At 45.6% G+C, this 15,456-nt stretch overlaps 1 protein-coding gene and 1 long non-coding RNA gene across 8 annotated transcripts in view; one reads left to right on the top strand and one right to left on the bottom strand.

The window, feature by feature from the left end:
- Window positions 1-15,456, top strand: part of BCL2L1 (BCL2 like 1) — a 46,267-nt gene that overhangs the window by 14,753 nt on the left and 16,058 nt on the right. For 4 of the 7 annotated variants that reach the window (XM_032462070.1, XM_032462069.1, XM_032462068.1 and 1 more), the window contains exon 3: window positions 14,645-15,094. The exons of the other annotated variants lie outside the window; for them this stretch is intronic. In XM_032462070.1, coding sequence (XP_032317961.1) covers window positions 14,645-14,968 — 324 coding nt within the window. In that variant the 3' untranslated portion in view covers window positions 14,969-15,094. Of the gene's footprint in view, window positions 1-14,644; window positions 15,095-15,456 lie in introns of those variants that run through there. 7 annotated transcript variants of the gene reach the window in all.
- Window positions 5,890-13,659, bottom strand: LOC116657997. The gene is made up of 3 exons (XR_004313199.1): window positions 13,648-13,659; window positions 13,491-13,575; window positions 5,890-5,900 (listed from the first exon to the last, which is right to left on the bottom strand). It is a non-coding gene; the product is annotated as an uncharacterized LOC116657997 (long non-coding RNA).

Raw genomic sequence — 15,456 nt, 5'->3', positions numbered from 1 at the left:
TGGAAGACTTGATGAGTTGAGTATTTAAAGAGCCTAGGAACATGCTTAACACATAGTAGATGCTTGACATGTGTTCGAATGATTAAACAAGGTGCCATGGGGACTGGGAAATTTTCCAGGATGGCCCCTCTCCTTGTTTGCTGCGTGGCCGTAAGCCTGTTGCCTCATCTGCTGAAGAAAGATAACGCCTGCCGTGCCTCCCTCGTGGGCTAGCTGAGAGGCCCAAGGAGATGATAGATGAAAAAGCACTTTGAGAACTACAAATATTTGGTCTTGTTGCTGCTCCTTGACTGAGGTCAAAACCATAACTGTGCCATTCATGCATTCTTTCATTCTTTCATTCAACCAATAAGCGCTTTTTGAGTAGAAGTAACATCCCAGCTTTCTCACTTATCTAGCTTCATGAATTTGGACAAGTTACTTTACTTCTCTAAGCCTAGACATCTGTACAAGGGAAATAATACTCATTTCACAGGATTGTTGGGAGAAAGGCTGAGCAATGTGCTCTGAGCCTATTGAGGGTGGAAACCACGTCTCATTCACTGTCATCAGCTACTGTTGGACCTAGCACTTGGTGGCTGAGTGTTTAGTGTCCGAGTTGATAAACATTCGTAATGATGAGCGGTGCATGAAAAGTGCCCCAGCACAGAGCCTGGTGAGGAGTAAAAGCTCCCCAAAGAGTGCGTCTTTCCTTTTCCTCTCACTGTCAAGTTTGGTCAGTCATTGGTTCAGCCATTGGCTGCCTTCTGCAGGTAAATTACCCGGCTAGGCCAGACCTCTGAGTATGACTCAGATGGGAAATAGAAATGACTATCATCTCCTCAGCCTAGGAGATCATCACCCACCTCAGCCGGACTGCTGGGTAGGAGCTCTGACTGGCCAGGATCAGTGCTGCTTAAATATAAAACTGGGATGCCCAGTGGGCCTCACCCCACACTCACCTCTGATTCAGAACAAGAACCACCCCCCCTCCTTGTTCTACCCACTCCGTCTGCTACTTGGTGAGAAAAATTTCCGTTTGTTCACAGCACCCACATTCATATGGAACCCTAGGGGTTACCATATGAAGGAAGTCCCCAGAAAGTCACTCAGAGATGGTCCTTTGGGAAAGGGTCCCCTGGGACTGGGTCCAGCAGCAGGTGCAGGCCTGAGGCCCCAGGCTGGTGGCTGAGTGGTGAAACTGAGAGATGTGTAGGGCCAGATGAGAAGTCAGCCCTGAGGAAGCTGCCTGCCTGTCCATGCAGGTGTCTGGGCACCTGGGGGCAGTTTCTGGGTCTGACTTAGTGGTGGAAGGTAGGTTTCCAAATTAGTATCCCAAGCTTCAGTTAGAAGAACCCATAGAACTCCAAAGCAGAGCCTGCAGTTGGCGCCTAGGTCACTTACCTTTGAACCCTTCTCAGACTCCTTCAGGGTGAAAGAGGCACTTCTTCTAGGCTCCACAGCACCTACTACTGGAAAATCTCCAGGAACGATGGAATAATAACCGTAGCTCCCTTTATGGGGCCTCTGCCATGTTTTGGGCACTGTGTTGGGGGCTTTTTAAGAGAATGGGATCATTTCACTGTTGGAATTCCAGGCTCTGGAGTCAGACAGAGCTGAATTTGAATCTGGGCTCCATCACATGCCAACTGTTAGATCTTGGGCACATAACTCCCCCCTTCCTGAACCTCAGTTCCCATATCTGAAAAAAACGGAGATAATAATACCTGCCTTGTAGGGTTTTTGTAAGGATGAAATGAGATCATACATGTCAAGCTTAGCACAGATGCGACAGTAATTTTAATAGCTAACATTTATAGAGCACTTACACTTTAGTATTTCGTCTGTGTTAATTCGTTGAATTCTCAAAAAGAGTACCAATGAGGTAGGCATTCTTACTGTAATTCTCATTTTACAGAGTAGAAGCATAGGGAAGCTAGGGAATTTGTCCAAAGATGCATAACTAGTAAGTGGTGAAGTCATGATTTGAACCCCCAGCAGTCTGGCTCCAGAGCTCACAGTGTTCTGCTTCTGGATAAAGAGGGTCTAGTAAATGCAGCTCCTTTTACTCCTGTATCCAGCATTGTAGCTGTCTGTGGTTTTTGGTCTGCCTGCTGAATTCTGAGCTCAGTGAAGACAAGAAACCCATACTAATCACCCTGTATCCCTAGAGACCAACATAGTACTCATAGTACTCATTAATATTTGCCTAATGGCTGAGAATATTCCCTCTCTTCATTAATCAATCAGTAGCTTTTTATCGACCATTTCCTGTAGGCTAGATTTGAGCTAAATCCTGGGAGGAATGCAAAGTACAACTATGCCTCTGTAAACGGAAGATTGGGTGTGCATGGTTGGGGGGAGCATTCCAGAGCACTGTGTCATTGACAGAAACTTCCACAGGGAGGTAGAAACAATACAGGTGGCTTGGGGATGTTTTCCAAGCTGGGATTCCCACCACTCCCTGGTTGGGCCACTCCCTCCGTCTCCTGCAGAGCAGGGTGACACAGATTCCCTGCTTCTGCCGGGGCAGAAAAGGCTCTTTCTCTTTGCTCCCTCTCTATTGAGGAGGATGCATCTTTCTTGCTCAAGCAACCAGTTCATGGAAACCTAGAATGAACAGAGAAAAGAGTCAGATATTTGGAGCTAAGAAGGGACCTTAAAAACCAACTTCTGCCCCACCACTGCAGGCAGAGTGGTCTTTTGAAAACTTAAGTTCAGACCTTGTTTCATTCTTGCTTACAACCCAATACTCACGTGGAATAAAACCCAGAGTTCTTACCAAGGCCTCTGAGGCCTGCAATCTCTGGTACTGACTGCCTCTCCGTCCTTCATCATTCTCTCTCCCTCTCTGCACTCAAGCCACTGGGGCTCCTGCTGTTCCTGGTTCCTGGCGTACTTGTGCCTGTCTGAGGGTCTCTGTGGTTGCTGTTCCCTCTGCCTGGAGTGCTTTGCCCCTGGTGCTTGTCTTGCTAGTTCTTTCAGTTGACAGCTCATAGGTCATCTCCTCTGAGAGGTTCTCTTTGACCTTTGGTCTAAAGTAGCCGAGCTGCTTCTAAATCACTCTTTAGTCTTTTACATTCTTGTATTTTCATCATAGCACCAACCTCTATTTGAAATTTTCTTTTTGTTTACTTGTTTTCTGCCTCTCTTCTACTAGAATATAAGCTCCATGATTATAAGGACTTTGATTTATTCATCATTTTATCTCTGGTACCTAGAGCTTTTCCTTATAGGTACAGTAAACATTCCATGAATGATATTGGAAAGAATGATTGAAAAAATGAACAACTTTAAGACATTGTTTTTATTTTACCCCTGAGAAAACTGATTCAGCCCAGAGAAGAGATGCTAATAAGAATTGTGTGTTCTTTCAACTTAACCTTTTGAATGCTCACTGAGTGCCAAGCATGATACTTAGTGATTCACATGTATGAGTTTTGGCACTTATCTTTAATTGTCCTGATGAGTTGTTTAGAACATCATTTTTGTACACCATGTGGCATTTAAAAGAAAACTGGACCAACTCTTGTGTTTTATTGGAGCCTCACTCTATTTTACAAAGAGCTGAAGACAACTTAGGAAAATTCATACGATCAAAAGGATAAAATAGCGAGGGGAGTCTAGGGAAAGGAAAGTATGGGTAAGGAGACTAGGGCCAGGACTAAGCTTAGTTCACAGAAGCAGGTACTACAAAGTCCCTTTGAACTGAGCAAAGTTTTTCTTTCACTCTTTATCATTGATAATTAAATTATTCCCAGATTCTTAAAAATGATGGTGTTTTAAAAATCCAGTCATACACATGACCTTGGGATTGTCCTAGACTGCATGTGATGGTCCAGGATTTTTTGGCTCCCTCGCTGCCTCATAGCTGGGCTCCTGGGCTGAGACAGCATAATGGCCTCTTCCTCCTCCTTCACCTGAGGGCCCAGTCCAGCAACGAGGAGCCTGGTCCTCTCCCCAAACCCCTCTGGGCCCAGCCAATTTTGTTTCAAAGAGAGCCTTTTCCCAGAAGATTAATTGAAATATTGCCATTCGAAGACCTGTTTCTGCCCTCAGAACACTTCCAATTGAGTTAGAGAAGAAATAATGCACCTGAGAAGAAGAGATCTTGTGAAAGCCCACAATAGATGCTAAATGCCAAATAAGAGAAGCACTTCACAGAGGAGGTGAGGTTTGTGCAGTGGTTGCCACGGAGACAGGCAAAGTAGGGGCTGGCACCCCACGTGAGCAAGCACAATTTTGCAGGCTGGGGTGGACTCTCAAGAGGCCCATAGGGGTGCAGTCCACTTTGGAGTGTGCGAAGAAGGGTCACTTATTAGGTGATAAAGCCAGAAACTGGTCACCTGGAGCTAGATTTGTGCGATCCTTGAGTGCCAGGGAAAGAGTCCCGAGGCCCTCCTTGTCAGTCTTGGTATCTCAGTATGTGAGTCATTGCCAGGCATGGATGCCCATCCCGGCCACCTGTCAGTCCACTGATTCCCAGGCAGCATGTGCCAGCATCTGGAATGAGAGCCAGGACCTTGAACTGACAGTGAGCAGAGAAGTAAGTGTGGGATCATCATCACTTCAGCCTTTGGCCGTCCCAAATGCGTTCATTCATTTGGTGATTCAGCAGACGTTTATTGAACACCAACTACATGCCAAGCCCTGTGTTCAGTGCCGGGGGCACTGTGATGAATAAGACTGTCAAGAACTCTGCTCTGGCAGACCTGTTATATTAGCTGGGGAGACAGCTAGCCCGAGAAATAAACAAATAAGATGATTCCTGATAGAGGATTTAGTGATTTAAAGAAACTGAGGTAATGCAGTATCTAGGGAAGCAGTTTTATATAAGAAGGTCAAGACACTTCTCTGAGGAGGTGACATTTGACCTGAGAGTAGATTAAGGAGAAAGAGCCAGCTTGGAAAGATTTGAAGCAAAGATTTTGCAAACAGAAAAGCAAGGCAGACTGAACCTGGCTCGGCCAGGCCTCAGGCCCACACAGATACTCAGCTCTGACACTGGTGGGCCCAGTCTGGGCCTTGCCCTCCCTTTGTGTTCTGGGTCCTTCACTCCTCCCTCTCGGAGATCACAGGGAGTAAGTGTGACTACCGCCTACTGAGCCACTCTCCCACGCCAGGCACTCCACATCCATTTTCTCGTTTATTCTCCCACCCAGTCTGTGGGTGAGGGGTCTGTTAGCCCCAGTTTCTTTGCCATGAGGAAACTGAGGATCAGAGACAGGAAGTTCCATGCCCAGGGACCTGCAGCCTGGACATGGTGGAACCTGGATTCAGACCCAAATTGGTCTGACTCCAAATCCAGGCTTCTTTGCAGTGCTCCACCCTCGGAATAAGTGAAACATTGTTAGTCCAGGACATGCGGAAGGCTGCCGAGCAAAAGGAGAGTTGGGCAGCATCTTGGAATGAGGGTCCTGAAGGACACCTGCTGTCCTCTTACCTGAGGGCACTCTGTGCTCAACTGCAGGAGGATGCCCCAGAGCCTGGGGTCACAGTTGGCCCTTGTCAGAGGCATGTTCAGGCTTAGCCAGCTGAGTATCCCCCAGTTTCCTGCTTTTACCATCTCAGCTGCTGGTCAGGAGGTTTGGGAAGGTGACATCATCTAGCTGAATCAGCTGCTGCTTCTAGACACATTAACGGGAACTGAAAGTCATTGCCCCTTCCTTCCCACTCTGCAAGTCTCTTCAGAACAAGGCTGAGTGCAGGCATTCCACCTGTCTGCAGGGTCTTAGCTGGAACAGTGCTCTCTCCCGCTTTAAAAAAGCTGGAAGGTGCATTTCCTGGAGAAAGGTGCCCTCAAGGCTTCTCAAGCTAGGGGAACCCTTGAGGGGTAGGATTCCCAAGAGTGCCCCTGCGCCTCTCCTCCAACTTCATTTAGCCCTGTGACTTTGACAAGAACTCCTGACCCTTCTGATCTCCTTTGCCCAAGTCCAAGGCTCAGGCCCAGCACTGTAGGATAGACAAACAAATGTTATTTGTGAACTTTGACCTTAAGACATTTTAGAGTTGAGTCAAGGGGACAAAAAGACAGCTTACATTTTAGAGCAGAGCATCCTTCACACGGTGATCTATTGTATCTCCTCCCTTGACCCAGTGACCGAAAAGGGAGAAAAATAAGTGAAATACATTTTTTTAAAGAAAGAAGAAAGAAAATCAAAAGAAAGTAATAAAAAAAGTTGGCTTAGTGCCAGGCGAGAAGGACAATAGACAGCTTACTTGCTCTGTGACTTTGCCTCTTCAGCCTCACTGTTTTCATGTGTAAATTGGACGTCACCAGGTATCTGGCCCCTTGATCACTGGGATATTATGTAACACATGTAAAGCAATCAGCAGTGCACCCAGCACCCACGGGGTGCACCATGAATGGTAGCCCTGTAGATAGGTTCTCAAAGGAAGGCCATTGAGTTAAGGTCTGGGAGTTGGGCTTTGGAGTCTGGATGGGCTGTGGATGGATGCTGGCTGGAAGTAGCCTATTCAGGTGGGAAGAAGACAGACTTTCGATGCTGACAATCTGCTGTGAAATCTTTGACAGGTGACTTTGCCTCTCAGAGCCTCCGTTTTCTTCTCTGATTAATGAGGTGCTATATTGATCATGGAAATGCTGAGGGAGTCCCAGGCATGTGCTGTTGCTGTTTCTTATTTGGCAGGGGAGCTGGCCAGGTTAAAGGCTGTGCGTGGGATGTGAGAGGGAAAGAGCAATAGCTATTGCTCTTTCCCTCTCTCGCCTGGACAACTCTACCAGCCACCTTCCTGCCTCTGCCCTTGCCTCCCTCTTGTCTGTTATCCATGTAGCAACCAGTGATCCTTCTAAAGTAGAGGTCAGATCATGTCATTCTTCAGTTCAGAATCCTCCAATGACTTCCTTCTTGAGAATAAAAACCAAAGTGTATACAGTGCAGGGACAGGTGGAGGACAGTCCCCTAGAAATAAGTGCCCTAGGTTCTTTCCTTCTCAGGAGCAGCCCTTGTCCAGCTCCTGTGTCCCTGTGTATGTGCATGTGTGCAGGCATGAGTAGGTGACACAGTGGTGATGCTGTACACCCAGGACATTTCATAATAGGGAAGGGCGCTGACCACTGCCTTGGGATACCAGAGGTCATCAGGACTGAGAAAGCTAAAGGCACTCAGGCAGGCCTTCCTCCCTTCTGAATCTGAGTCATTTCCTGAGAGATGTTGGTCATCCATTTGTTCATTGACAAATATTTATTGAGTGGCTTCCATGTGTTAGGCACTGAGCTATAAGTTGGGCATATAGGGTAAACAAACCAAAGTCCTAGTATCCACTATATGAGCAGGGGTGGGAGCAGGAGACCACTTAGCAGCTAGGCAGGTGGTGATGTGGATGATGTAGGGGTAGAGGCGTGGCCAAAGTGGTGAGCAGTGTCAGAGCATCGATATAATTTGAAGGTCGGCCAGCTGGATCTGCTAATGATTGGATAAGGGTGTGTGAGAGACAACAGAGTCCAGGTTTTTGGCCTGAGCAACTGAAAGGAGCCTGCTGCCCTTTAATGAGAAGGGGAAGATGTCATCGTTGTAGTTTCCTGCAAGGGCTGTCTGCATGCAAGTCCTAGTTCACTGTTTAACTTTTGGGCAAGTGTTTAAGTATACCAAGCCTAGGTTTCCTCAAATGTAAACCTACTCTCTAGGCCATAGGCAGTTGGGTGCTGTGAAAACTAAATGGGGGTAATTTGTGTGAAGGGTTTAGGACAGTGCTTAGCATTTAGTAAGTCCTCAGTAAGAGCTCTGATCATGATTATTGTGGAAGACAGGGAATCCCATGACCAAGCAGGCATCAGCTCCCACCCCACCTCCACCACCCCCTCAAGGAGCCCACCCTCCAAGAGGCAGCTCAGACACCATCTGTCCAGCAGAGAAAAGCCACAGGGAGACAGCTTTTGGGGGGCATTAGATAGATGAGCCCTTCCCAAGAAACCTAATCTCATTCTCAGCAGGTGCTAATCCCAGCAGCCTCCCTTGGTATCTGAGCCCAGCCCACCCGGTTTCTTCCCCACCCCCACCCCGAGTCCCCGACCCTCTTCCTCCTCACCAGCTCTAAGCTGCCACCAGCACACTTTCTTACCAGGTGGAGGGGCTCCTAAAGGAGGAGGCTACCATCCATCTGACTGGGCTCAATCCCTCTCATGGTTCAGGTCATCAAGGGCTTCAGGTGCCACCTGTCCGGAGCCCCCCCCCCCCCACCAGGTGCCAGTTCCTGGGCGTGGTGCTTGATCCAGGCAGATCTAGGTTGGAGCCAGCTGGAGCCAGGAACTCCCACTGTGCCCCAGCTGCTGCCTGCCCTCCTACCCACAGGCTGAGAAAAGGTTTAACCCTTTGGACACCACACATGTAGCCACTTAGTGGTTGTGGTTCTGGTTCCATATATTACACTGTTCCAGTAGACCCCCCCCCCTTTAAAGAAATTTATCATAAATACAACAGAGAATATCTTATGACTATGTAAATTTCAAGAATAGGAAAATGATCATCTGTAAATTCATCACCTAGTTTAAGAAATCAAACTATGAACATCTTAGAGCCCCCTCTCCAATTACATTCATACCCTACCCATTCTCCTGGGATTTGTGTTTATCATTCCCTTGCCTTTTTAAAAAAAAAATAGTTTTACTATATATATACATACATATATATAGATATATAGTCTGCAAACTTTTAAATCTCATTTAAATACCATACTTCATGTATTCATCTTGAGTCTGCTTTTTCCATTCAACATTGTGAGATCCATCGATGTTGTTTGTATAGCTGTAGTTCATTCATTTTCATATCCCTTTGGATGATTATATCTCAAATTATGTACCATTCTACTGTCAGTGGTTATTTGGGTTGTTCCCTTTTTTTTGCTGTTTCAAACAGCTGAGTTTTGAACATCGTTTATGTCTCCTTCACATGCACATGTTCAAGAATCTCTCCCAGGCAGTGGTTCCTAGACTTTAGCCGCTCATCAGAATCACCTGGAGGACTTGTTAAACCACGGGTTGCTGGGCTCCACCTCCACAGGGTTTGATTCTGTATGTCTGGGTTGGGGCCCTGAGATATTGCATTTCTACCAAGTTCCCAGGTGATGCTGCTGCAGGTCCTGGGCCCACACTTTGACAGATACTGCTGTACTGTGTGTGTATACTGAGGAGTGGAATTGCTTGATGGAAGGTAATGCCCAAATATTTTCCTATGTGTTTGTGAGAATTTATGCTGCAAACAGCAGTGTATGAGTTTCCATTGCTTTACATCTTTCTTAATACTTGATAGGGTCAGACTAAAATTTTTATAGAGCTGGTAGGTGTGAGATGGTATCTTGTGGTTTTAATTTGCATTTCTCAGATTACAGGTGGAGTTGAGAATCTTTCCTTACATCTATTAAGCATTCATGTTTCCTCTTTTGTACAAATCTTTGCTGTTTTCTTTTTCTTATGCCTTTTTCTTATGGATTTATAGGAATTCTGTATATATACTGAATACTTTTGTCCACATGTGTTATAACATAGGCTCTTGGTTTTGTAGTTTGCCTTTTCACTTTGTATATGATAGCTTTTGATGACTAGAATTCTACCATAGTTGAATGTTTTCTTCTATGATTTACACCCTTTATGTTATGTTGAAGAAATCCTTTCCTAATCTGTGGTCCTAGAGGCATTTGTTTATATTTTCTTCTAAAAGTTTTAAAGTTTTGCCTTTTCACATTTAAGTCCTTGATAGATCTGAAATTGACTCTCATGTCATCTTAGTATTTTTGTTAGGGGAATACCTTTATTTCAATAGGTTTTTAACATCTACAAATCTGAATTATTTATAACATGAGTTGTACCTAGAGCTTGTTATATACACTGCATTAATATTTCATATTGAACAAAGGTGCCCTCTTTGGGAAAGAGTTTTGATCACATTTAAAGTCCTTCCAAGACTTTTTCTTTTCTTTCAGATTTTAGATATGATAATGGCATTGTGGTTATGGTTTTTTTCTCTTTTAAATTCCTTACTTTTTAGAAATACATACTAAGCTATGTCTAGAATTTGCTTCAGAATAATACTGGGGTGAGAGATAGTGGAAACAGATGAAATCAGATTGGTACTGAGTTGATAATTGTTGAAGCTGAATGATGGTAGTTCATTTTATCATTCTGTCTACTTTTGTACATGTTTAAATATTCTCAATAAAAAGTTAAAAATGTCCAAGGACTATTTCCAGGGTTGCTTATGAGATAAGTCATCTTTTCTAATATTTTATTAGCCATTTATATTTCTTCCAGAGCCAACTGGGTCTCCATCTACTTCCAGGACTCCTTGACAGAGTGCACTTAGCAGCAGGCTGATTAATTGTTAAAGAAAATAGGAGAAAGTGTGGTAGGGGCTTAAGGAAGAAAAAAGAGGAGGCTTCTCAGGCCTACTTGCCAGCCCTTCCCCTAAGAGCCTGACTGCCCCAACTCCCTCCAAGACTAGGTTCCCTCCCTTCCCTTTTGTCTTCAGAGACTCTCAGGGATAATTTTTATTTTAACCAAGACCTTCTTTCCCTATTACTCTACCTGGACAGACTTAACCCAGAGGATAGAGGAACCTCATCATGGATCTTGGTCCTCTACTAGGGCTAAAGGCTGAGATGGTGTTAACTCTAGTGCAGTTGGTCACATAGTAGTGGTGTTCTTTTGGTGTCACAGGATGCAAATACCAGAGTTGTCATTCTTTTCTGATAGCATGATAACTGGCCAAAGGGTCTGTCTTTGGGGAGTCCCAACTGCTTCTCATGGGAGGATTAATTTCTCTCTCTCTCTCTCTTCTCTCTTCTCTCAAACCACCTCTCTCCCTTTAACTTTTTATTCATTTACTTGGAACAGGTAATATATTCATGGGATTCAAAATTTGAAAGGAACAAATGTCTCCCCTCCCATTCCTAGCCAGCTAGTTCCCTTCCTGGGAGAATGGATTCTGTAGACATAAGCAAACACATATGTTTTGCCTGATTTTTACACAAATGGTGTGCACACACTATTTGGCAGTTTGATTTTCTCACTTGACAGTGTCTCTTAGAGATCATTCCATATCAGTCCTTCAAGAACTTTCTCATTCTGTTCAATAGCTACATAGCATTGCATACATGGTCCTGTCTTCTACTTTTATTTAACCAGTTCCCAGTGGTAGACACTTTTTTGCAGTCTTTTGCAATTAGGATACTCAGTGAACAGCCCTGTCATTTGGCCCATGTATGAATACAAGGTATCTGTGGAGGATAAATCCCTAGAAGTGGAGTAGCAGGGTCAAAGGGTGTATGCACTTGTGCAGAGCCAGTTTACAGGGGTGTCTTTTCTCCCTGCACCCCTTCCACTGGGGCAGGGTTTAATTCACAACAGTTACTGAGTGCTTTGCAGTGCCAGGCCCTGGATACAAAGATAACACTTTCATGTATCAAATGAAATTGTTATTGTGTTTCAAACAGGCACATTATCTGGTAATACTCAGAGCCACCCAACAAGGAAGGTTTTCAGATGAGAAAATTGAAGCTCAGAAAGGTTAAATAGTGTGCCATCGTCACTGACCCAATCTAGTGAGTGCAGAGCTGGGATCTAAACCCAGGTTTGAATCCTCAATGCCAGTGTTCTTAAAGAACACCCTTGACTGCCTCTCAGGAGGAATCACATGGGCTCTTAGAGTCTAACACAGATAAGGACTCAGATTGAGAGAGAGTAAGTGGCCAAAAGAACACACAGCCAGGAAGCTATGGAGTCCTTAATGGGACCCACATGTCTGATCTGAGGCCTCTGATCTCTTCTGAGCTACCTCCCTTCCTTCCATTGAGATAGTTTCCAAATCTAATTAGGATTCTGTCAGGAGAACTTTTCTCCATCCAGAGCTCCAGTTGCTGTTAGAGAACCATAGTCTTACTGGTTCTTGGTGAGAACTCTGTTGGCTGTCAGAGGGGCTCATAGACGTAACCCATCTATGATTAATATACTAGTGAAATACAGTTGTTGCCATTTGTTAAGAACCTATTATGTGCAAGGTGCAGTAAAGTATGTTGTGTTGTAATTTTAACCTTGACCATAATCCTGCTTGGGAAGCATTTTGTTGTTCCCGTTGTCCAGATTAGTAAACTGAGAGCAAGACAAATTAAATAGTTGTCTCAAGGTCAAATGCTAATAAAGACAGAATCCAAATAGCAATCTGTTAGACTCGGACTCCTTCACTCACTCACTCTGGCGTCCATGGATTTCCCTTGGCTCTCTCTGCTTTTTTATATTGTTTGGTGCCCCCTTCAGAGGGTGAATCTGGGTTCTCTTCCTCACACTGACTGCTTTAAAGGAGAGAGCCTATAGCTTCCATTTACCTCATACTCCCCACCCCATCCCCAGTGTTGAGCCCAGGGTAGCTGTAGTGTGACGTCCAAGGATTAGTGGGTGATATCCTGGGTGATGGCCCACTGATACTGCCTCATAAAGGACCCGTCTCCCAGTCACACAGCAGGTGCTCTCTGAACACCTCTCTTGTGCTCACTGCTTCCATGGGAAAGAAGAGATGAATAAAGTACAGGCCTAGCTCTCGACAGCTATGTCATGAGACTGCAAGTATTGAAGTCAGTGGAAAAGGCTACAAGGGTTAGAGGAGTTCAGACGAGACAGGAAGAAGAACATAGTTAGACCTGTAGCAAACCCTTATTGACACTGGGTTGGGTCTAATGCCCTTTTTGTAAAGAAGGACCCTGAGACTCAGAGTTTAAGCGATCAGCCCAGAGTGTGCAGTGCGCATAAGTGTCAGACTTAGAACTGAACCCCTCCACAGACTCTCAGGGGAGACTGCTGTGGGCTTTGGGCTCTGTGCTAGGTAAAGGGAGTCTGGACCAGATACGGACAAGAGAGAAGACCAAAAAAGAGAAGACAAGAAGAGGTTTAGGACTAATGGCTGAAAAGTGGAGCTGTGATACCCCTAAGATATCACAGCTGAGCCTGCTGCTCTCCTTTCTTCCGTGGGAAACCCAGGCTTGGGTCCCAAAGTGATAGCACAGGACCACTGACTAAGGTTTGTCCAGTGCTTCTTTGTGTCCTTACACTGTCTCATTGAGCCTCTGACTACGCTGGCAGACGTAGAAGAGGTGTTCCTCTTACCATGCAGAGAACCAAGGTCTTCTGACTACAAGTCCCAAGTCCTTTGCACCATCCACGCTGCCTCCACATTTCTGTAGTGGGAGAACACAGGCTCTGCAATCAGACAGACCTGGGTTCTGACCCCCTTTTTCCATTTTGTGTCTCCAGGATCTTACTGTTTGCAGGTTGGGGCAATTGCAGGTGAAGGGTGAAGACCATGCCATTTGGGAGGCAGGCATATGCTGAGGGGTGAATGACATAAGCGAGGCATGATAACACCAAAGTTCCTATAGTACTTTTTTTTTTTTCAACACATTTTTCAAGTCTTTTATTTACACGTGAAAAAAGATGCACCCTGAGGTGAAGTAACTTGCCCAAGACCACACAGAAAGTTAATAAATGGCAACACTGGGATTAGAACTCTGGTCCCTTGTCACCTAACAGAGTTTACTTTTTCTTACACAATACTGCTCCCCTGCAGGGGTGCGGGGGTGCTAGAGGAAGGCCTAGGAATAGAATGCACTTTGGAGCTGGAGAGAGGGCCTTAGAGACCCTCCGGTCCATCCTCCACACTTGACAGATAGGAAGAGTGAGGCCAGGATGCTTAACTGAGATGTCCATAGCCAGATATGTCTCTGCCACCAAAGACAGGAGTAAACCCAGTGTCCTAGCACTAAGGCCCCAGATCCTTTTTATATTGCCTTGCAAAACTTCCACATTGCCATTTTTTCTATGCAAATCTAAAGGCTCACTCCAAATGCCAGCAGTTTACAATTAGAATGACTGTTTAGTTTGGGGAATTTTTTCCCAGATAGAATCTCATTCTCATTCTCTCCCAATTCTTAGTAAAGGTAATATACTAGAAGGAGGGGAGGGGAGCTTCAGTGGAAGATTTTGGTAGAGAAAATAAAATTTTGATAGATTCTCTGAAATCTAGGGAGGTCCTCAAAGCCAGGAAATAATTTAGAGGCCAGCCCCCTAGCCTCTCCCAGCCAGCTCACCACTTGTCCTGCCCTCCTCACAATAAGCCTTCAGAAGGCCAAGCCTTCCCTTGGCAGCTGCATCTGGTGAACACCAACGGAAATCCCTGGTATTTTTCTTTGCGTGCAACCAACCATGGAGATGTAGGTCAGGCATTGCTGGCCTGGCAGTTATAACAGCTCTAGCTTTACCCCCTGCACCTGCAGCCATGTTTGCTAAGCCCTGTGGGGATGGGAAAAGGATGTTCCTCTCCAAACAGGGGTCAAATCCTCAAGGGCCCACGGAGGCAGAGCTGGCTGAGACTGAGGAGGGTGCCGGAAGAGACCGTCTGGAATATCGGGACTCGGAGGGCGTCTCCGTGATGTTCCCCCTTAGTGTCTGATGGCTGCTGTGACTAGTAGCAGGGTTGGCGGTGCCTCTGCGCAGCTCAGCTTAGTGTCATCATCACTGACGGAGGAGAGTGGGAAGGTCCCATCTTCCCCTGGGCTCAGCTTGCCCCCCCGGCCTGCACCTGAACCCTCACGTCTGTCTGGTGTTTACAGGATTAAAGCTGCCACCCTTTGGGACCTAGCCTGTTTTCATTTCTGTTCTCAGCTGTCTGGTCTCCATGGACTTCACCTACAGGTTTGTGCGTGCCTGTCTCCCACGATGCAGCCCTGTGAGGCTCCTCCAGCCTGGCACGCTCCTCCTTGGCCTTTGTTCTCTTCAGCAGAGCTGCCAGTTCTGTGCCTGGCCCAAGGGAGAACTTTCCTGGCCCGTCAAGACGAGCTCTGTTGGTCCAACCTAGCTATACCCTTCCCAAGATTCACCGTCTTTGTGTATACTCTGGGGTGTGGGGCTGTGGTTCCAAGGCCGGGAGGGGGCATCTGTGTGGCTGCTCTGGACTGGCCTCTGAGTGGCTGGCTGATTTTGTCCTGAGGCTTTCTTCTGCCCTAGGCCTCACATACCTCTCTCATAAAGATGTGGGAGCAAGATCAATACATGTACCATTGATTGTCTAGATAACTTATAGGTGATATACAAATAAACATTTAAAATTATTAATAGTCAGTGTTTTTATTTTGTGTTGATTTCCATTTGTGGCAAATGATACTGATTTTCTATTTATAGTAGTAATAAGTTGACTTTTCATTTCGTTTATTCATTTAATAAATATTTACTGAATGTCTGCTCTATGCCAAGCACCATTCTAGCTGCTGGGGATATCTGCCTTCATGGAGTTTACATTCTCAAAAGACAAGAAGTGATGGTGGGGGTGGAGGGTGGCTAGGTAACTTCTGGTATTTATGTATTTTTTTTTTAAAAGAGTGATTGGGAAAGGCTTCTCTGATGAGGAGCCACATGAGCAGAGATCTGTATGACCTGAGGGAGTAAACATGTAGCAATCTGTGGTAAGAACATTCCAA

This window comes from Camelus ferus, chromosome 19 (assembly GCF_009834535.1).
Source record: "Camelus ferus isolate YT-003-E chromosome 19, BCGSAC_Cfer_1.0, whole genome shotgun sequence".
NCBI classification, from domain to species: domain Eukaryota; kingdom Metazoa; phylum Chordata; class Mammalia; order Artiodactyla; family Camelidae; genus Camelus; species Camelus ferus.
The sequence above is the reverse complement of the archived record's forward strand: the minus strand, read 5'-3'. Positions and strand labels throughout refer to the sequence as shown.